Source organism: Alexandromys fortis, unplaced genomic scaffold (genome assembly GCF_014885135.2).
Source record: "Alexandromys fortis isolate MF-2015 unplaced genomic scaffold, M_Fortis_MF-2015_v1.1 scaffold_13, whole genome shotgun sequence".
Taxonomy (NCBI): Eukaryota; Metazoa; Chordata; class Mammalia; order Rodentia; family Cricetidae; genus Alexandromys; species Alexandromys fortis.
In genome coordinates, this window is record NW_026067908.1 from 15,017,089 (window position 1) to 15,040,070 (window position 22,982).

The following is a 22,982-nucleotide window of genomic DNA, read 5'->3' on the forward strand; positions in this document are numbered from 1 at the left end:
TTTAATGTTAACAAATCATCTTGTTTGTTCGTTCTTTGCATCTCTGTACAGCAGGAAACAATCCTGGAGCAAAGAAGAGGTTTACCCAAAGCCGTGCTATCCAAAGAACGGGCTAATCTACAGATCCAACTTTGTGCAAGTTTCAGAAAGCAAAAACCTAAGCGGAAGGGCGGGGCAGCATCAGTTCAGAGGTGAACAGGACAGACTTCTGGCAAGACTCCAGACCCTTTCAGCACAGACTTCAAAATATCCAGCTTCCTCCTGTCAGCAACCACAGCCTGGAACAACTCTTTCCTCCCCAACCCTCTGGATGACTGTGCCGCTGGTGAGGAGAAATCTGGTTCCCGCCCAGCAACCGCCTCTGTGCGTCCTTAGCAACCGGAGAGCAAGGCCCCTGCCTAGAGCCAGGTCCTGTGATTGGCTGGATTCCGAAGCTCTTTGCCAACATTCTGGGTTGCTTTTCAGACAGAAGCACTCGCACCTCTGAACTTCCTGGGTAGGAAGCTCCACGTTGGTAAGAATGCCTGCCCCTCTGGTCCCTTCTGGGGATGGTCTCAAGGCTGATGTCCCACTGTGGGGCAAATAGGAAACCTGATAGTCTCAAATCCTAGTTTTGACTTTACACCCACAGCTTCAGAGAGCCTGAGGTGGGCTGGATGGGTCTCTTCTGGGTTTTAGTGCTGTACACATTAAGTAAACTGTCCTCTAGGGAAGGACCCTGTCATAGCTATTAGAGCAGAACACTGGAGAGACCTCCACCCTCCCCTGCCCCCTCCAATCTGGAAGACTTTTGTGAGAAAGCATTTGGGTCTCGATTTCTCAATCAGCGAAGCCAGTGTTTAAATTAGAGGCAAGTTCTAGGTGCCTTTTGAATTCCCTGGAAAGAAGTGATCAGCCGGGTTCACCTATTATCAGTCATGCTTAAACATCCTGGGTTTATCTTCAAGCAGATTTTCTTTCCTTTTCTTTTATTTTTTTTTAATTTATTTTACAGACTATCACAGTTCCCTTCCCTTCTTTCCTCCAGTTCCCTCCACTCACCTCCTTTCTACCCCATCCCCACCCACTCCTCAGAAAGGGTTAGGATTCCCCATGGGGAGTCAACAAAGCCTGGCATCTCAAGTTGAAGCAGAACCAATCTCCACCCTCCTGTGTCAAGGTTGAGAAAGGCACCCCACCACCATAGGGAGGGGTTTCCAAAAAGCCAGCTACAGAGTCTGGTAGTTGTGGGTACAAATGGGAGCTAAGGAGTCCTCTTTAAAGTAAAAATGCCTCTTCAATCACTTTGTCTTCTGGATTCACCAGAAGTCTCTGAGCATAAGAGGAATCACAGATGGTGAACAGGAATATCCTAGCTGATCTTCGATTGGAGTGTTCCACTAAATCCCAGCTTTCAACTCTGGCCTCAGGATAATCCCATACCAGGCCCTGTAGTGAGAAAGATTATAGTCATCTAAGGACTCAGTATGTGTACTTTGTAGTCCTTCTGGAATTGACAGTTCTAGCTATACCTACCTATTCTCAGTGGCAAAACAAGAAGAGTGGTGGTTCTTAATAGAACCTCACAGCCCGGCTGGGGGAATACTGGGCCTTTCAGCCTGAGCTCACTTCTGGGAAACATGGCAGATGAAAACTGATTGCATCAAGTTCTTCTCTGAATCTCTCTCTCTCTCTCTCTTTCTCTCTCTCTCTGTCTCTCTCTCACACACACACACAAACATACACACACGCACACGCATACACCATGAATGTAATTTTAAAAATGTAAAAAATGTAAAAGGTAATTATATCGGGAGTAGTAGATGAGGTATAGGGGTGACAACCTTTTACCCAATCTTCATAGGCCCTGGTTATTCCAAGAATTAACAGGAAAGAAGCATATGCATTATGTAAAATAAGCTTTACACATATGCATTAAGTAATACAAGCTTTAGATAGCACAGAAATGGCCACCCCATCCCCAAAAGGAAGTGAGACTTCTCAAGAAAGTGTTTAGAATAAATTGCTTACATCAGAACCAGGTAGGGAATGGTCTAAATAAAGCAACTGAATTATCTGGGGAGTTTTGAAGAGAGTTGTTTTGACAAGGTTTCTCAGACCAGCCTTCATCCTGACTTCTCAAAGGACAATGATGCTGCAACCTTCACATCAAAATTTAAACTTCTGCATTTAGGGAACATCATGGATTGAATGATCTTTCTGTTCCCCCTGATGTTTTCAAATATCTTTAACATGGTCACTGGAGTAGTACTCTATATAAGCCCTTCACAGGTACAACACCAGTAGGTCCTGATGTTATTGTTGATGAGGAATCCACAACTATCTGGTGGGAAATCAAGAGGAAGGACCTATTTATTTTTCACCCCTAAGGATCTGGCAAGATTGGGAGAGAGACCATGTCTTCAGCTTCAAAGATCCGCCATAGATCAGAGCCAATGCCGGAGATCATGGTGAAAATCATTGGAAGTAAATATTTTCGATACCTTGTGGAAAAGCCAAAGATGTAAGTTTCCTCTCTGAAAAATGACTGTGTTTCTTGGATAATAATGAAATTGCTTTTTTTTTACTTAGAAATTTTAAAAGTGCCATCTGTGCAAAATTAAGTCATTAAGATGTAAAAGTAGAAATAAAAGAGTGTTGATAACTCCATGAGCAATTTTTCTGATATCTTCATCTTTATAATTCCCCAATTCTCTTTAATTACTTGGGCTGATTTTCCAAATAGATGGGAAATATGAGCATTATGACACTTATAAATATTAATGGAATATTGCTGCTTCTCCTAGTCAAGTTTGTAATCTACTAGATGCAGTAATTTTGTGTTGGGAGGGAGACAGGGAGGCAGACTATTAGTCAATTTGTTGTGAATTACAGGAGTGGGATTAATAATTAATCACAACCTGTAAGATTTTCACTTATTCTTCTTGCATTTGTTCCTTCTCTAAGCAAACTTTTCAGAGCATTGCCGACATGCTTTTCTTCCCTTCCCTTACTGATCGCTCATTTGAGGAGGGTCATTCAAACACCTCTAAAGTTAACTAGGTATTGGGCACAGAAGAGCATGGCAACCTCTTTCTTCTTGAGTTTTAGTGGTTTGGAAAAGAAAAGAATGCCAATTATACCTATTGTCTTTAGCTGGTTGCCTTTCCCTCCAAAGATGATTTCTTAGTTATTTCCACTATTGCATTATTGAATATAGATACATAAATAATATGCAATAAACTCAAAAGGCAATCACCAAAAGCATACTTAAAAATGGACAGCTAAAAGTCCAACTCAAGAGAAACTGAGTCAGAATCTTCAAATGCAGATCACAGGACCTGTGTTGCCAAAATGAATAAGCAACATCAAAATGCTTTTGCTTCTCCAGTAGCATTGTCACACCAAAGCAATTCCAATATGAATGTTGTCAGGACTAATGACTAGGAAGTGAGCATGTCAAAATGGGGTCCATGATTTTGGTATCTCTACAAAGCAGAGAGACAGAAGTTTAATCCTAGTTCTATTCCTTCTTGGTCTGTTGTGTTGACATTGAAAAAGCATGGTGCAAGGTCTTGCATTCTATTCTATATCTATTAAAGCAGAAATTAATAACACTTGTCTAGTAGGTCATTGAGGGTATTGAGAAAAGTATATGCTCATTTTGCAGAGTCCAGGATATCTTGGATACCTAATAAATAGTTCTGCTGTTGTTATTGAAGCATATCTTTCCAAGGATGAAAACCAGATACCTTTCTTTGAAATTCTTGCCATTGCTTTTATATTCAATGGACAAGAAGTAGGTCATTTTCTGTTAGATAGATAAAAAATTGTGATGAGATAAATGACCATTTTAAGATCTTTTTACCAATTTCCTGCTACTATGAGAAAATCAGAGAGAATTAGGCACTGAGCACACATCTACCAGGAAGACAACATCACTGCACTTCTAGTTCCTCTTCCTCCTAGGTTGATTAACCTCATTTTATCCAAAGACTCTTCTTTTAAAAATGTCAAGTCTACAGAGCTAGTTCCAGGACAGGCTCCAAAGCCACAGAGAAACCCTGTCTCAAAAAACAAAACAAAAACAAAAACAAAAACAAAAAAAAAAACAAAACAACAACAACAAAAAAGTCAAGTATAACTTGTTTCTAAAAGGAAAGTGAGGAGGAATGTTTGATTAACTTAAATAATAAAGGAGTAAAGGGTACATTAAGTAAATTGTGAAGTAGAAACCATAGTTCTTGTCCCTGAAACACTACAAAAGTGGTATTGTTTTATATTGAGGTAGGTTTTCTGTGAACTTAATTCTGTTGTTGCTGGATTGCCCCAAGATAATTAACATGCTTTGCTGAGATAATCTTCTCTAGTTCAAAAATAAACAGCTGTAAAAAGCCTGCTTTTTCTGAACTAAAGGAGACCAACAGCCATTATGTCCCCCAAGTCCCAAAATGTATTAACGCAAGGTCACAACCTGAAAAGGGTGTAACTTTGAGTTGAACTAATTAGTAAAAATCTGCATAAGAAGCTTAACAAAAATAGGAGGTGTCATCAAAACGAAAATCTGAATTTAAAAAAAATCACAAAAGAATAATGAGAAGAAGTAGAAGCACATTTAGCTGAGATTTCCTATAGGACACTGTTGAGAATGAAATATGGAGTCAAACTTGAAGACCAAGTTATTACTCTGTCAAAGTGCAAGAAATCACAGAATTTATTTTTTCACAAGTAGTGGATGCTGGAGGTCCAACAGCTAGGTATGCATCCAGCTGAGTTCCCTCTAGAGGTGCCAGTAAAGACTTCAGTGTCCTGTGTGCACCCTTGCATATCATCTGACTTTCAGTACTGTGTAGCTTTTCCATATCTGCACTTGTAATTCCCTATTTACAAGGATGCCAGTCAAGTGGGTTATGGGCCCACTATATGCCCACAAACACACTCATTAGATCTGCAATAAACTGATTTTCAAATGAAGCCATATTCTAAGGTACAAGACTTGGGTCTTAAACATAGTAATCTCAGTGGCAACACAATTTGCCCATATCAACCAGCCATCTCTGCCACAAGTAAAATAACTGTGGGCACTGAGAGCAGCTGGTGTAATTAAGATTATCCTATACTTAATAGATGTCCCCACTCCTCTTTCCTATAAATTCAAACTGAACTAATGTTATTAGGTACAAAATACTCAAGACCTACTTAATATAATTACTTTTCCCAAAGAAGATCAAACTAAGATCTTTGAAGAATGCAGCACATTTCCTGTGGTTTGTACTATCATCATTTTCTCTTGAGACTCCATCCAAACCTTCAGAATCAATGCTTTGCCTCTGACCTTCTTGTCCCCTAGTGGACTGTAGGAAGCCTTGCTCTCAAGGTATCCTGCAGGGGCTACTGCACCCCTCTCACTTGGGAACTTGAACAGATCCCAAGCTCCCTCTGCAGGTGTACTAAGTCAGAATTGCATTTTAGATGGATTCCCAAGTGACTCCTACACATTCTGGTGTGACAATCCCCATTTTACACTGTGGCCATCAGGGTCTTTCCAAAATTCAAACCCACTGCACCTGGTAGCACCCACAACACCCCCAAAGATCATATTGTGTTGAAACTTCCTGTATTTCTGTCTGTCTCATTTAACTATGAAATCCTATGTGTAAAACTGTATCCTTATCACAAAATACAAAGTCTTGTACATGTTGAAAGCTAAGTAAATGAATTAGAGCAATGCAGTTACCAAGAAAGATAAAGATTTGAAAGACAATGTTTAGTAACTTTAAAGGATTTCAGGCCTGAGATTCCAAGCTTTCAAATAGCATGCAGATGTTACTACTCAGGATTCCTGGATAGGCTTTGATAGCCCATTGAAAGGAAAATATGCCTCTATCTAATTTCCAAAAAAAAAAAAAGTAGATAAGAATGGGGAATGAAATTCAGAGGCTTGTGAACAACCCCTGGACAAATTAAGGCCAAACAGCCAAATANTATATCATTATGAGCATGAAACATAAAGAGATGATCTCCAAGGATCAGCGCATGCTGACAAAAAACAGATTCAATTGTGCAGTTCATCCCCTTACTGATGAGACTGTGCAGCCCACATGAAGGGAATGAAACGATGTGCTATTGTCAGTTCTGATGGATTGTCTTTCTCACAATGGCCTGACACAAGGCATACTACTGCTATTCATATGCAATCCCACAAACCAGGCAAATCAGAAAAAAGCAGGTTAGCTTGGGCCCATTGTTCTGGAGGTCCAGGGATGAAGATTGTGTCTGAAGATGGCCTTCCTCTTGGCAGAGTCTTAAAATGGTGCAGACACGCAAGGCAGTAAAAAAGAGTGTGTGCATGTATATCTCATCTGTTTTCTCTCATCCTTTTTTACATCCCAGGATTCTATCACAGGGTTCTGGTCTAGATTTTTTATTTAGTCTAAATCATCTTATAGAATTCCCACTCTAAAAATAATGGCTTGGTTAAATTTTCACCCTCGTAGTATCTCACATGGGGATTAAATCCCATCATGAGTTTTAGAGGGCACAGACCATATTAAAACTACAGTGGACATCAAAATAGCTGCTCTTAGGTGATGGAATGATTAACAACTCCACCTCCTGAAGTGGGGAGGTTTTGTGTGTGACAGTTTCTAACATACAATCAAGGAAAACACACAGGTACTCATTGGAGTAAAGAGGCAAGTGGCAAATTCCTGAGGACAGGAATTTGGCAGGAAAATATGCTAACGACCTTACCAACATGGTAATGCAAAGTCTACCCTTGGTGGGAGTTCACAGTCATGATTAGAAGGGCTAAATGCTTAGGTGTTAGCCTGTGTTTGTGGTGAGCATGCACTAAGACACCCAGAGAGATGTCGATGCCCTCTGTACTCTGTACTCAGTGGAGGACTGTGCTAGATTCTGGATACAAGGAAACCCATCATGGTAAAGATGAAGGATGCAGAGAGTGTTACAAAAGGCCTTTATGGCAGAGCTATAGTAAGTAAAATATGGCAGGAATGGAACATTAAGGGAAAATGAATAAAAGTTAAGTGTGCATATTCTAAGAAACCTCTTTCAGTAAATAAAGTTGATCTCTATAATTTCTTCCAGTGCCAAAGGCAGGTGACAAATCCCTTTGGTCTGTAGATAGGGTTACCAGCAGAGCAGTATTAGACTCCAGAAAAGCAGCCTGTAATGTTTTAATGGGAAGGATGGCAAACACTTGTAACTGTTTACCTCAGTTTTATAGGTTCATGTTTTCTCTGGTGTTTTCTCACAGGCGTCTCTTAGAGCACATAATTGTCACGTTTAATCCTCTGAAGTCATTCACAATAATAAATTTTGCATGATTTTTCTCAAACTTGTTGGAGTGCCAACAGATTTAGAAATCAATGTGCTGTGTGAGGTACCATTGCCATCCTTTCCAGAGCTCTGAGTGAGCACCAACTGATGACAGTGCCTTGGGGATTTAGCGGGACACATAAAGTGCTAGTGGCGAGAGACACAAAGCAAGCAGCAACTACTCACATAAGAACAGTACAATCAGAAAAAAAGAGGAAAGGCTGCAAGGATACAAAGAGTATTCTCAGGAGGCCTCTCTGAGCAGGGACATTTGCCCGAGTCTTGGTGGTAGCACACAGGCAGTGGCGTACATGAGAAGGGTCCCAGGTTAGCTGGTAGTAAGAGGGCTGGGGCTGACCGGCCAGAGTTCCAGCAGTCACCATCCTATTAGATTCTCATTTAGTGAAAAGACATGTGCATCTTTTTTCTTCCTCTATTTCAGAAGAAGAGGTTGCAACTTTCCACAGGTCAAAGTTCAGGTATCAGTCAACTGGCCTTCCCAGAAACTTACACAAACATAGTACCACTAAGCTGTCTACACAAAGCACAACAACAACGACAACAACCACCACGAAAACAACAACAGGAAAACAACAAAATGTCTGAATTCAGAAAGGCCAGCAGCCTCGGATCTGGGGCTGTGTGACCCATGGTGTGAACTCTGTTTTATGTAGGATGAGGGACCACTGGAAAACTGAGAACAGTGGATAGCGTATCATGTTTACCCTTTCCAAAACATGGTGCTTGCTGAGTGGTGGGTGAACTGGGAGTAACAGGGGAGAGAGAAACAATTTAGGGCCCTGTAATGATAATCTTGGGAAAGTGAAATTATAGTTTCTCAATAAACCCTGAATAAACTTCATTATGTAAATTATTGACCTCAGTGAATGATATATGGATGGGTTGAAATATTAGAGGACTGAGAATAAAACTCAGTGGTGGAGAAGTTACGTAGTATATACCACACTCGGGGTTCAATTTCCAGTACCAGGAAAGAGGGAAACATCAAGAGAGGAAGAGAATGTGAAGGAAAATAAAGATCACACTATAACTATAATCTTCTAAGATGCACAATTGGGGGCTGGGCAGATGACTTAGTGGTTATGAGCACTTGCTGTTTCTGCAGAGGAGACAGATCCCCATGCGACAGTTCACAAATGTCTGTAACTCAAGGGAATGGCACCCTCTGCTGACCTCCAAAGGCAGCAAGCACACAGGTGGTATACATATGTACATGCATGTGAAACATTCATACACACAGACTTAAAGTAAACAGATCATTAAAAACAACTGAACACCAGAGCAAATACTGTCATGTCCATTCTCACACGTTCAATCGATGAATACGCTAAAATCATTCTTTCTTGTGCCTTTTATACTCCCTTGAGATACTTCTTTCTCTCCTGCAGAGGTTATATCAATTAACTTTCGCTTGCTATGACAAAACACATGACCAGAAACAACTAAAAGAATGAAGGGTTGTCATTGACTCCGGTAGAAGGGTTGACTTTGGCTCTGGTGGAAGGTTTGCCGTTGGAACAATGGGCTGCTTCTCACACTGCATCCACAGTAGGTGCACAGAGCAGTGAGTGAGTGCTGGCACTCAGCTTGCTTTCTCCTTTCTCATCCCATAACTCCAGTCCAGGCAGCAATAGTGGGTCCCTTCTCAGCTCATCTAATCTTGAAACTCTCATAGGCATACTCAGCAGCTGGCTTCTAGGCGTTTCTAGATCCTGCCAAGTTGCCAGTATGAACCCTCACAATGGTCTTGTTGATTCCTTGTGTTTGTTTTTATTTGAGTTATTATGAGAAGTGCAAAGATACAGCTACTGCTGCTGTAAACACATGCACAGAGTATAAAGCACAGGCATTAAGCTTCAGTTAATGGCATCCTATAGAACCTTGAGGAAAATGTTTACCTACTGATCCCAGACATTGAGCGTATATGGTAAAAGTTTTCATTTTATCATTTAAAATTACATTTTTCAAAAATGGAAGAAAGAAAAGATGGAAGCAAGCAAGAACACTTCAAGCCAATTAGAAAGCTTTAGTTATGATGAGAATGATTTTTAATTTTAACTTTATTTTATTAGATATTAGGATAGCTACAGCAGCTTCTTTCTTAGGTCCATTTGATTGGAAAATTTCTTTCCCAACTTTTTACTCTGAGGTGATGTCTGTCTTTGAGATTGAAGTGTGTTTCTTGTATGCAGCAGGAGAATGGACTCTGTTTTTGTATCCAATTTGTTAGCCTGTGTCTTTTTGAGCCTTTGGGATTGTAGCATCTCTGTGTCTGAGAAAATACAAACACAGGTTGAATGATCACTTTGGTGTTCTACAAAAACACTAGATTAAAAATAGAATAGATGTCACTCTAAGTTATTTTTTACTAAAATTTGCATCAACATTTTACGGACAAGAGATTTAAAGCCCTATTTAATCATTGATAGTTTGAAAATTACAGGTGTGAAACTGAGGCATGCAGGCTTTGGAGCCATATAGGTCTGGGTTAATGTCTCTACTGACTAAAAAGGCAGCATTGTACATTTTTCTTAATCTCTTTGATCATCTATTTTTACCATGGCAGTATATCTACTTCGTAGACCATGAGTTCAGCATGAAGGAATGTGTGTGACTTTATGTGTGGTAATATATACATTTATGACATCACTAGTGATAGAGATGGAATTTGAGTTGGGTATGAGTACAGTAGTAAAATTAACATAATTTTACCCGATTTCTGGAAATTGAATCATTTGTTGCATTCTCGTAGCTTAAGAAAGGAAAGAAAAAGTTTAAACCCTCACGGATTTTTACAATAACACTTTCAACATACTTTATCACAGACTTATCCTTCAGTTATTGAATGGAGTTTGAAGATATCTCAGGTGTATTCCTTCTCTATTGCTATTTTACATTTAATAACTTTCTAAAAAGATGATGATGACCAAGACCCTAGTTGTGCTGAAGATATTCCATGACTTTAAATAAGAACATTTTACTAAGATTTTAATTAGACCACCAGTCTCTCTGCTGTTACTGTCCAGTCTGCCTACTCCAGGGGATAGTTGGCACATGTTTGGAAATTGGAGGCATTGATTGGCTGTCAAGACTGGCAGACCTTTAAGATGCATCTGGTGACCATTTGCTGAGCCCTCTGGGTCCTTTATTTGAGATCTTATGTAATCCAAATGAAATGTGTGATCTGGTGATTTGGAGCTGCACGGGAGACCCATCAGGAACCTTCCAACTCAAAGAAAGCAGCTACACACCCGGCAGTGTTTCTCTCGAACCCCAGGACTCTGTCTTTTAGCAGTGGGTATCCCTAAAGGTCAGGTTGCAGCAAGTCTTCAGTGTGAGAGCAGGAACAGTTGGACAGCTTCCCCTCCTTTACTTATCACTCAGGAACACTGTAATTGTCCCTCATTGCTCTAGTATGGGATACCACTGAGCTCTTTAAGGTGCCCTAAGAATTGGAAACTGAGGTCAAAAGTGCGTGTGGGGAGACTGATTGCTGGCCTTCCAAGATACTGCTGGCGGCGTGCTTTACTCTTACTTTTAAAAACAACAAACATCTATTTTCAGTAAAGTAGGTAGCTAACGCACGGCCTAGCAGAAAGAACTGTGAGTTTGTGAACAACACAACAAGAAATGTGTGTTGAGGAATTGTTTGTGCTAAGCAGAGACACATGTCGTTTCTCAGCTGGAGAGTCTACTTCGTGTTCATTTTTAAAGTGCTATGTTATTTTTTTTTTAATGACAGTTTTTACTTGAAACAAACCTAACAGGTTATTTTTGGTTTCACATCTAGTGTAGTTGTTCTAAAAGTCAGACAAATAGATTACAGAATTTCTTGAGCATTTCTGTCTTGAATCTGCCAAGAGAAGGATTTTATAGGTGTGTAAAGCAAAGATGATGTAAGTTCTTTGCCTTCATCTAGGGGTGTTATGTCTGCTCTACAGCCTTCAAAGTCTGCACTTCCTACTTTGGCTGTCCGCTCCTTTATTTTCAGATCCTTACACAATCCCAAATATCCATGGTCTCTCTATGCCGCAGGATGTAAAGCTGGGCATTCTCGTAGATAATTGAAATCAAAGTATACCATTGAACATCCGTGTAGTCATTTAAAGTCTCTGAACCTTAATTTCGTCATCCGAAAATGAGGAGAATCTGTTTTCTACGGAATTGATTTGAGGAGCGAATAAACTAAAATATGGGAAGAGCTACAGGGTCGTGTCATGGAAGTAAACAATCAGTAATATAATTATTTTACTTGTTGTCACAGATCATAGTTATGCCTCTCTCCTCTGAAGACAAATAGTACTAATTCTTTGTAATGTTCACTAGACACGCATACGTCAGGTAGATATATTTGTAAGTTTTACACCAGTTGCCCTAGACATTTCAGAGAACTATAGCTGCACCAACATAAAAGCACATGTTCTTTGCCTGCCATTCATTGGATTTTCACAAATATCATACTGTCATGTAGCAAATGTCCTATTCAAGAAAGGGAAAGATACCAGTATCCCAAAAGTCCCACACACACTCCCTATGTGCTCTATATTAACTCCCACAGGTAGCCATTAGCCTGACTTCTAGAATCAAGTCTAGATCAGTTCTAAACTATAAGATTCCAAACATAATAGTATATTATTTTAATGACAATTTAAATACTATGACTAAAGAAAGCAATGTATTTTTTTTCTCACTATAAGAACTATTTGTCAAATCTGCACTCTCTCTTTCTAGCCTTCTACTTTTTACCATTATCTTTGGGCTTTCCAAATCTAGCAAAGGCCTAGTCCTTGGTGAACCCCACTGCTTTCTCCGCATCTCCCTGAGGGATACAGACGACCTGGAGAAGAGAGCATCCATACTTCCAACCTGATGTTACCAAAGTCCATGTTCTCCATCTTAACTGGCTGACTACCTGTCCTCCTTCCCCATCCAGCTACCAGGTCTCTCTTCCACTCTTCCTACCAGATAATTCAAATCATTTCTCCTTATTTCAGCCTTCCTATTACATCTTTCCAGTGCGACCTGGCAAGCCTTGTTATCAGGAGGAAACCCAAGCTGTTCGTAGTTACCAGCCTTTTGTCACCAAACAAAACCTTGACTACACACGTCCCTGATTGCATCTTCCCTGGTTTCCTTTCTGCTCTGGGCCTCTCTGTCACAACATCATACCTTATCAGGTTCACTGCTCTTCTCAAGTGACACCTTCTCCTTCACATTAGTATTGCAATATGTGAAAATCTTTGCCATCTTTAAAGACAACAGTAGAAATAAGTTGTCTGCAAGCCCAGATATGTGCCTGTTGCCGCCACCCTCCCATCATGTAGACTTTTTCACACCATTCTTTATACTTTCTGTCTATGGTTCTTTGTTGTTGTCTTCCCTTCACCCACTCAATTCTAGTGTCCACTTCCACTAGCTCATTTAACACCTCCCCCTACACCTTTTGCTAAGATTCTTGACAGTGTCCATAGAGCTAAACTAGAGTCACTTTGCAGAATATACTGGCATTTGTGTATGTTGTCTGAGCCTCTTTCTGGAAATATGCTCTCTGTTTTGCTGCTGAATTTATGCTCCTGGGTTTTCCCCTGACTCCCTAGGAATTTCTTTGTACTCATTATTTTTAGGAATCTTCTCCATTCTTTTACACAGATGCCAATCTGAGTTCTCTCCAAACTCTTTTTCATTTCGTGCACCATCACAAAAAAGATAACTACAAAATCTACACATTTATTCAAAGAACTGACCATAGCTTAACTTGGATCAGATCAATAAGTACATGTTTCACACTCAGATATAACTCATATTTTAAAGAAAATCTTCATTTTTAATAAAAACTACAGTTTATAGAATGCTTTCTTGACACCAAACATTGAAATTAATCATTTCTGATGATAGGCAATATCTTCTCATATAGAAAGCATAAAAACAACATAGCATGACAGACTGTGACTTTATAGAGCTGACGACAGCCCAGGTTTCTTACCCAGAGATACTGGCTAACTTCTGGCAGACTTTTTAGACTTGCTGTCCTTTCATTTTGTGTACAACACATTTTTTTTATAGTTGAAATGGTATTTATATTCCTTTATAATTGGACATTTGTGTAATTAAAATTATTCACAACTGTTCTAATGGTTTCATGTATTCAGTCATAAAATAGAAGTATTCGTTATATCCATATATTACTAAATAAAATTTTAAAGTTTTGCATTTTTTCATTAGTATATATTACAATGTGTCTATGTATTAGAAAGTTTCAGCTCTTTAACCTTGGATATTCTACAAGACTCCACTTTAAGACCTGTATCTGTTTCTGTAGTCATTGGCATGTTAATTTATTTTTTAATCTTTTAATTATTATAATTATTGACATATTTGCATCTGTGGGGGGTCAGGCATTACTGTAATGGAGATCAAGGAACAACATGAGAGAATCAGTTTTCTTTTACCTACCGTCTGGGTCCTGGGGATTGAACTTAGGTTACCAGAGGTCAACCATTTTGCCAGCTCTCAATTTATTTGTAAAGAAATTTTCTACATTTAAGTGTTATCTTGTTAGTTTTATTCATAAATCCTTACTTATTAGACAAAGCTGACTTTTTATTTATTAGCTATATTTAAATCATTCCTACGGTTTTTATTCTTTTTTTTCTAATTAACATTAAAATGATCTGGAGGATTATTGAGAGAAAAATAAGTCTCTGGGTAAAACTGAGGAGAGAAAGAGCAGGCCTGGGCCTGGCACCACGTTCTGATTTTCTTCCTTTTTCAGGTGCAAAGGCTAGAAGCACCCATTTGGTTTATAAGAGAGCAATGTGCTAATGGTTACTGTTCAGTTTTGACTCTGTTCATCTCTTATAGTAAGTGTTTTGGAGCAGATAAACAGATTATTCAGAAGTTGAGCAGAAAAAAAGATAGTCTGAGAAGACGGAGAGTAGCATGGTTTCTCTCTGGTGCGCGATGCTCAGATAGACAGCCACGCTAACCACCACATCCCACAGGGCTGCTACTGCTGTTCACGCTTCCAGGCTAACACCTTCTGTTTCTCATGCCAGCGTTGTGCGTGATGAGTGTTCCTTATGACTGACAAGGTGCAAACTCTCTTCACAGCAATCAGAGTGAAAAGTCGAAGACAGAACCTCAAACCACACTCCAGAAATCCCAGCCTGATTATGCAAGGCAGGTGAGCAGAGACCTGCCAGGACCCTCCGACCCTTCTGATCAGAAAATCACTTCTAACCCTGCTGAGAAGGAAGACAGCAAGCACCCAGGCAGCAGTCAGAAACCAGAGAACAACCAAAAATTCTTAACAGGAGTACCCAGGAACAGATTCCTGGACGGCAGGGTGAGTAACAAGAAAGAGCTAAGCTTTTCTTGGTAATTCATTAGGAAGATACAGAGAAAAACAAATGCAAACAAACATATACAAATAGAGATTAGTACATTTTTATAGAATAGAAATTATAAATGATACCTTTCAATTTAAAATAAATCTCAAGGGGATGTTATATATTACATCTGTCTATACCGAACTGAGTTGGTCAACCTAACTTATCTGTGGCAAACTCACTGATACTTGGTAATCAATACAGTAAATAAGTGTCACCAGCCATGTGTCTTGGCTTGCTTTTTATTGTTGTGGAAAAACAGCATCATCTAAAGCAACTTAGGGAGGGGAGGGCTTGCTTTACCATGTAGTTTATAAACAATCATGAAGAGAAAGAAGTCAGGGCTAGAGCTGAAGGCAAGAATCTGGATTTCTGGAACTGAAGCAATGACTGCTGAGGGGTGGTGCTTACTGGCTTTCTCTCTGTGGCTTCCTCAGTCCACTTTCTTATATAACCCAGGATCACCTGACCAAGGGTAGCGCCATTCAAATTGGGCAGGGCACTCCTACATCAGTCATTAATCAACAAAATGCCTCACAGACTTGCCTACAGGACAATCTGAAAGAAGAATCTTCTCAATTGAAGTTCCCTCTTCCTGGATGACTCTAAAGTTTGTGAAGTTGACTAGAATGTAACTAGGACACCATGTAAGGTTCCAGTCTGTTGGAAAAGGAAGTCTGTCTGCTTTCACATTACAAGAATAGATTAGTAATTTTCAAAATGCCATCCAACCATGTTTAATTATAAAAAAAAATTCCCCAAACTGTCTTGATGGAAATACATATCACTGGACTCTGTTAGTAGCCATCCAAACAATCCGTAAAAGCTGTCCTGAGAAGGATAAATCTAAATGATTAGTAATTTGAAATTAAAAGCCAAATATAGCACCAATTGAAAACTGGATCCAAATCAAGACGAAACTAATGATTCATTGATAACAAAATGCCATTTCCCAAAATTACTGAAATTTCAATTAAATGGATACATAGAGTGGGCGTCTTGCAACACTGCCAAGCATTAAGTGACAGCCAGATATTTTAGTAGAATACTGATTAAAGTCTGCATAAAACTCAAACAGAAATATTTTTAGCTTATAATTTTAATAGGCCTTTAAAAACCACTGGGATGCTAGCTAGTTTTTCTCCATATGAGGAAATGAATGCCTATGGATTCTAATCCTCTGTGCGTAAGATCCAGACAAAAGACTGTACATTTGGAGTGCTTGTCAGCCCACCACTGGATTTCAGAGTGCATTCCGAAGGTTCCAGCTGAGCACCAAAGTCCATTTATGAAAGTAACTTGGCCAGTGAGGTAGGGGTATAACTGAGACTGAAACCCAGACCTTCTGGCTTCCATTCAGTATATTCCACTGACTTTCCCGAGATGGGGCCTCGAAGTTATATGGTCTGCGTAGGGCAGGGAAGAATGAATTAGCAAAACTAAAACAACACTGTAAGAACATCTAAAAGTCTATGAGTTTTTCCTCTAAATTTTGTCACTCCCCAAAATGATTTTGGTAATAAGACTATGGATTATAAACAGGTACTTTCAGGAATATCGTTTATGTGTTTTTTGTGTTGAGTTACCTGCTGCAGGTTCCACTGTTGTTTCTATTACTATAATAGATGACAACCTGAGACCCCAAAGTTGAAGCGACTCAAAAGTGTACCTCTGAAATGTGCCTGATTCATTTCTGCTTCCCTCCCCCGCCGCTCTTCCTATTCCTCCTTGTTCCTGCTCCTCCTTCCTCAGCTCATCCTCCCTTCTGCTCTATATCCTCTTGCTCCTTCTCTTCTCCCTCATCTCTCTTTCTAGACAAGTTCCAATGTATCCCAAGCTGTTTTCAAACTCTCTTGTAGCTGAGGACTAATTTCAACCCTTTATACTCCCATCTTTCCTTCTTAAGTGCTCAGATTACAGGCATGTACCACCATGCCTGGTTTATGTGGTGCTGAGGATGGAACGCAGGCATTGTGTGTGCTAGATATAAACACTATACTATTGAGCTATACCCTCAGTCTTCTATTTTCTGTAAATTTTAATTGCTTTTCCTAATCATGAAGTACTACATAATTGCTAGAAAGCAACATAATACAAATAATTAGAAAATAAAACCTAAAATAGAAAATCAGTGGCTTTTATTTTCATTTTTCTTTAATGGTTCCACATTATTTAATCTTAGGAGTATACATTGAGACAGCCACCATAGTGTGGGCACGTGGTTTTGCTTATGCCACATTAAAAAAAATACGTTTTGGGACTATATTTCAACCACAATAACACCATTCCGGAAGAAAAATATACCTTCAAATCAATGCTGCATAGGCAAAAGAAGGCTCATAACTAGTTTTCAAGATTTCCCTGCTTCTTGACCCGTTGATGCAAGGAGTGTTCTCAGCCCTAAGAACAAGCAGAGTAGCGAGAGTCCCAGGGATTTTATGTGACACTTCATAGACAGAACATATCTGATGTACCAAAGAACCAAACAGAACTCTGGATGGCAAGGGCCAACTACAGCTGGCTCCAGGTCCCCCCACAACTCAGCATCACTGAGATTCCAGCAACATCCACACTTAGCAGCCCAGCACTGGTAGAGCTGGCACCCCGGGGAAATAACAGTAATGACAGTGACGCAAGTGACAAGAAAAACAAAGTGGTTGATGACTTTCCACAGCTGCTGGCCACCATCAGGTTCCATTCTGAGCCTGACTTCCCACCTCAGAAACACACAAAGTGCAAGGATATTGTCACACAAATACATATGTCACAGGATCCAATATCCATGATGAGACCTGCAAGTGACAACGTTTTCCAAATACCTTTTCCCCATAATAAAATAATCTTATTAAAACCTAATTTAAAGGAAGTGTCAGAGTTATAGTTGTAATCTATCAAAAGTCAAAGGCTTTCTTGAAGAATCATCCACGTCAGTCCTGATTTACTGATGGAAACATCAGTTCAATGACTTCAGAGTCAGGGGAGCTGTCCCCACTTCTGTCACTCTAAGTGTCCCTGGGTGAGAGCTGGCAACCTTTCTGCATGTAGTACGGGAGCCTCCTGACAGAGGTCAGAAGGAGGCCAAAGTAGGGTGAGGAGGACTTTATAGGCCTGGATAGGAAATCAGTGTGGTATTGAACCCCAACAAAGAATGAGTGATCTAACTCTACAGTCTCCATCTCTTCCCTTCAACATCTTGAATAACAAACTTCCCTTGCTCTTTCAAGCACTTTTTTTCAAGACTGAATTCACCTCAGACTGGTGATGGTGCCTCTCTTCCAAGTAGTCTGTGTTTCCACAGAGTTTCCTCATGACTGAGTTCTTGGTCTGGAAGAGGGTTCTCCCCTTGCCCAGGAACATACAGAAGGTAGAAGATGAAGGCTGGTTCAGGCGGCTTTCTTTTTCTTCTACCCTCTATATGTTGACATGGTGTAAGAATCATTTTATATGTATTCTTTGCTCTCCTGTTCAATTAATTTCACATCAAGGATTCTTCCATTAGCATGAAGAAAGTATGTCTTATTCCATAACTGTAAGAGCTCTTTCCTCACATTTAAAGCTAGAAGTCATGTGTCAATTTTTTACATATATTAACTAATTTCTATCCCAAATCACCAGTGATGCCAGAAACACTTACTTCTTTAGTTCATGGAGAAGGGCACTGACAGATGAGGTCAGTTGCCTTGGCAGTATCATAAGGCTGAGAAGTGTCAACCAGATGATGCAAGCTCAGGTTCTAGGCCCTGTTGTCCCCAGACTGAATCTACTCCTTTGCTTGAACACAAACAAAGCCCTCGTAGCAACAAGCTAATCCTAATTGTGATGTTCATCCCCTGCGTTCAGCTCCTCACTGACATGGGGTATGCATTTATCACTACCACCTGGAAGAAGTTTGCTGTATCAGCAGTTCAGCTCATGGACTTCCGTGATTCAGAGTCTTTGCTCGTTCTCTGATACCAAAGGGAAATGACTTCCTCTCTCTACTTAGAATTCATAATGGGTTTGTCAGAGGCTCAGTGTGGGACACCAGTTACCAAATACAGCAAGGCCTCCTGGGAGGTGTGGGGACTGACTAATTGGTTCTGTCTGCCAGGGAGGCATATAATGCTGGCTTGCCAGATGGCAACCACAGTTGCCTGGTACAGAAACCCTCATTACCACCTTGACTAAGTGGTAAATGGAATCCTGCTGTAGTTATAGAAGCACACCAATCAAAACAACTTCTAGATCTTTATCACTCACACACAGATAAAAATAAGCCTGGGATGGAGCCCACAATCTGGACAGACTAATTTGCTCCAAAAGAGAAGTTACTGATAAAGACCGATACTGCAGGAAGGAGGGCAAACAAACAGAAAATAGCAGATGATGATCAAAGGATAGCCTTAATAAGAGGTAAGGCTTAACATGTTATAAGAACATAACACTTTATATGCTTAGGAATAGTAAGACATCTAGAAATCAACAGGACAAACCTTAACCTCACACATGAATGAGGCTCAGAGATCTTAAAGGTCTTCTAAGTTGAGAATTGGATTATTATGTAACTAATCTGTTTCTTCCTACAGATAAACCTTTGAAAATGTTTCAAACACACACACACACACACACACACGAGAGAGAGAGAGAGAGAGAGAGAGAGAGAGAGAGAGAGAGAGAGATTCTCAGAAACATCAGTTCTGATTTCTCTACTAAAAATTTGTTTAAAGAATGTGTGACTAACATCAAAGGCAGTAACATGATTTTAAAATATGAATTAGAGTGCTCATAGCATCTGGCAGTATGAAAATAAAAGTGTGAGCGCTTTCATTTTAATAGCTATCACAGCCAGTTTGTAACAGTGCTCTTCAAAGCCCCGTTGGAAAGTTGGCGTTTAGTTATACAGTAGAACTCAATAATTTTGTCTTCATTGTAGAGGTGAATAGACAGATAGATATAAGGGGATGTCCATCTTCCATGTGTATTTGTAGCTCAGTCCTTCATGTTCAAAGCAGAGTCATCTGACCTGATTTCAAATGGGCTCTGCTGCACTCCTTCAGTTGCACCGGCAAGAATCTAGACATACTTTTGTCTTCTCTCACTCCATAATCTGATGTCCAGTCCCTGAGTTCCTTACATTATTCCTTTCCAGTGTCTCTTTCCTTCCTTTCTTCTGTTAAGAATCTAGTTAGAGACCCATTCTGTCTTATACAGATTTTAAAGATCTTCACACCACTGGATGTTTTTGGTTGCAAACTCCTCCTTTGTACTGGCCAGTTATGACAAGAAATGTTGTCGTGTAAGACCTAATGTGTGGGTGGTTTATGACAATCACCATGTGTACTCACATCTCTAGGTGGGAACTAAGACAAACTTAATTGATCCCAGTTGGAATTGGCTGGACTGTCTCCAAAATAGAAACTTGTTTCAGGCCTTTTTTTCTCTTATATTTTGGCTTTATTGGGATTTCATTTATTGTGCTATGTATTTTTATTATAATATATATGATATTTAATATATATATAAAGAATATATGTATTCTTAAAACTATACATATGTATATATATACATATATACATTTATGCACAGATAACATCAACTAACTTTTAAAAAGAGGCCCTGTGTTTGAAAGAGCAAGGAGAGATACATGAGTGGGCATGGAAGGAGAAAAGGGAAAGCACAAATGATATAGTTACATTATAATCTCAAAAAATAAAAGTATAATATCAAAAAATGTTTATATATATGAGAGGAATATTAATAAAATAGTGTGTGTGTGTGCTTACCACAACTTTTAAGAAGAACTTCAAAACCTATCAGCTTTAGCTTCTCCTCCGAACATTTAAAATTCATTGGTAATCTCTGTCTCTGATATAAAACTCAAACTTCTTCACCCAATTCTCTCTATTTTCTTTTACTAAAATAAAATTTTACCTCATAAACAAAATTCTCTTATCCTTTCGTAATTTTCTTATGCTGTTCATTTTTAAAAATAATTTATATTTTTGGATCTTCATACATGATATACTTCATTCTGACCCACTCTCCTTCCGTCTTTCTCCAAGTCTCCACCCTCTCAAGTTCATGATCTCATTCCTAATTACACACTCTCATTCACAATAGTCTCAAAAGCATTAAGAATAGCCCTAACCAAGGAGAGTGCTACAAAATACCACCAAAGAGATTTAATGAACTTTAAATCTTTGAAGAATGAGATTGAAGAAGACACTTAGAAATAGAAATGCCTACCATGAGATGGGTTGGTAGAATTGATGTTATAAGAGTGATCATTCTATCAAAAAATATAATATCAATGCACTTTCAATCGATATTCCCACAACATTCTTCAGAGAAATAGAAAAATCATCCCAAAATGCATCTAGAGCTACAAAATACCCAGAAGAGTCAAAGCAATTTTAAGTAAAAAGAACAATTCTGAAGGTACCAGAAGTCCAGATTTCAGGATATATTAAAAGCTGTAGGAATAAAAACAGCAGGGTAGTAACATAGAAAAAAGATAGGTGAACAAGTGAGCAAAATAAAAGACAAACATAAGTGCACGTAAATACAGCCATTTGATGTCTGACACAGATGTCAAAAATGCACACTGAGAAAAGATATCATCATCAATAAATAGAACTTTAAAAATTGAGCATCCATAAGAATGGAAGTAGACCCATATAGAGCAATAGTTAAGATTTGTTTGACTTCCAACATTTCTAATAACCCCAAGAAAACTTAAGTGTGTGTGAAATTCTTAAGCTTAATTTTTCACAATTCTTACAGGCAAATGTAACAAAACTAGCATTGACTGAAGTTATTGCAGACTGTTTTGCCATCTAAAAGCAGGACTTTGTGATTGCCCTTGGATAAAGCACAGAACTTAGCAAGTCCTAAAGGAAATTCATGACTTCCCTTTGGTCTCCCTCTGCAGCTTTATCTTTTGCCTGTTCCAAAAGTTAAATTAGACTGTGAAAAGATCTCTCCCTCTTGCTGGTACACTGTGTATTCCTTTAGCATTTTCTATATTCACTTCCATTTTTCTGTCATCTTTTTGCTGCCCTTCCCATTCCTACCCAGTTGTTAGCCTATAAAATCTAATTTCTTTTTCAAGAGTAGATTTAGGTGCCATTGCCTGTTGACCTGGTCTCCTAAGTCCTTGTTAGGTGGATCTATGAGCTTTCCTAATAGGACTTTTTCTACCCTCTATTGTATTACTGGTGTGGTTATTTACTGTGCATCTCTCTCTTTGAAAGTTATGAGAGAAACAACTGATTCTGCTCTGTTCATTTTAGGGCTTATCACAGTGCCTGACAGAGACTAATGAAACTTTTAAAGGTCTAAAAAGATATTTTATGTTGGTAACACAACTTATGGTAAAAAGTGGTTTAGGTATAAAACTGTAAATTCTTCAAGATATGATAAGTAATAAATTATTTTCCCTGAATTTTCCAAATACAGATGGACTAGACACTATGAAAATAATTCTTACCACACAATTGTTCTTATTTAATATAGTTTTTATTGTGTTGGAGTTAAAAACTTTCTTTCTGTTTTGACAAAAGGGAGAAATGTTATGGGATAATCTTTTCATACACTGTGAAGATGTATTTTTGCCAAGGCACCTTCTGGTTGGTTTAATAAAGAACTGAATGACCAGTAGTTAGGCAGTAGAGGCTAAGCAAGATTTTCTGGGAGAGAGAGGAAGAGGAGAAGGAATCTAGGTGCACAGATTAGACCAACAAGATGTGAAACAAGTCAGACATATTGTACAGAGAAGAGGTAACCAAGCCACAAGACAAAATGTATATTAATAAAATCAGAATTTTTAAGTTTATAAGACCTAGTTGGGGAAAATCCTAAGCTAAAGGCCAAGCTCTCACAATTAGTCTTAAATCTCCATGTAGTTATTGGGGAGCTGGTAGTCCCACAAAGGAAAGTTTGACTACATTTAGGAAAGCTTGCTACACTGACCCATTTAGGCCATGTTGGTAAATACCAACTTCACCCAAGGGGTTGAAGGAGACTAAAGGGAAAACAAAGGCCAAAATTTGTGAAGTTTCTCAGGATCACTGAGGCAGGACAGCACAAACAACTTACTGGTTAGCTTGAAGAATTTCCCCCAAATTTGGATGAAAGGATTGTTCCTGTGTATCTGAATTCTGGTACTAGCTTGTCAATAATTAAAAGTATGAAAGTGACATAAAGGCAGCAGCTAAATGGTTTATGGAACATATATTATATTATAAAGAATCAATAATTCATCATATTCTATGG

The 22,982-nt window shown here is 39.0% G+C and overlaps 1 protein-coding gene across 5 annotated transcripts in view; it reads left to right on the top strand.

Moving 5' to 3' along the window:
• The first annotated feature begins 433 nt into the window (after positions 1-433).
• The window catches only part of CUNH1orf87 (chromosome unknown C1orf87 homolog), a 99,065-nt gene continuing 76,516 nt past the window's right edge, over positions 434-22,982 (top strand). For 4 of the 5 annotated variants that reach the window (XR_007590768.1, XR_007590769.1, XM_050136424.1 and 1 more), the window contains exons 1-3: positions 434-514; positions 2,371-2,503; positions 14,452-14,686. Coding sequence is in view for 3 of the 5 variants with exons in the window: in XM_050136424.1 (XP_049992381.1) it covers positions 2,397-2,503; positions 14,452-14,686 (342 nt within the window). In the remaining 2 variants the exon portion in view is untranslated. The remainder of the gene's footprint in view (positions 515-2,370; positions 2,504-14,451; positions 14,687-22,982) is intronic. The other variant, XM_050136426.1, reaches the window with a different exon arrangement.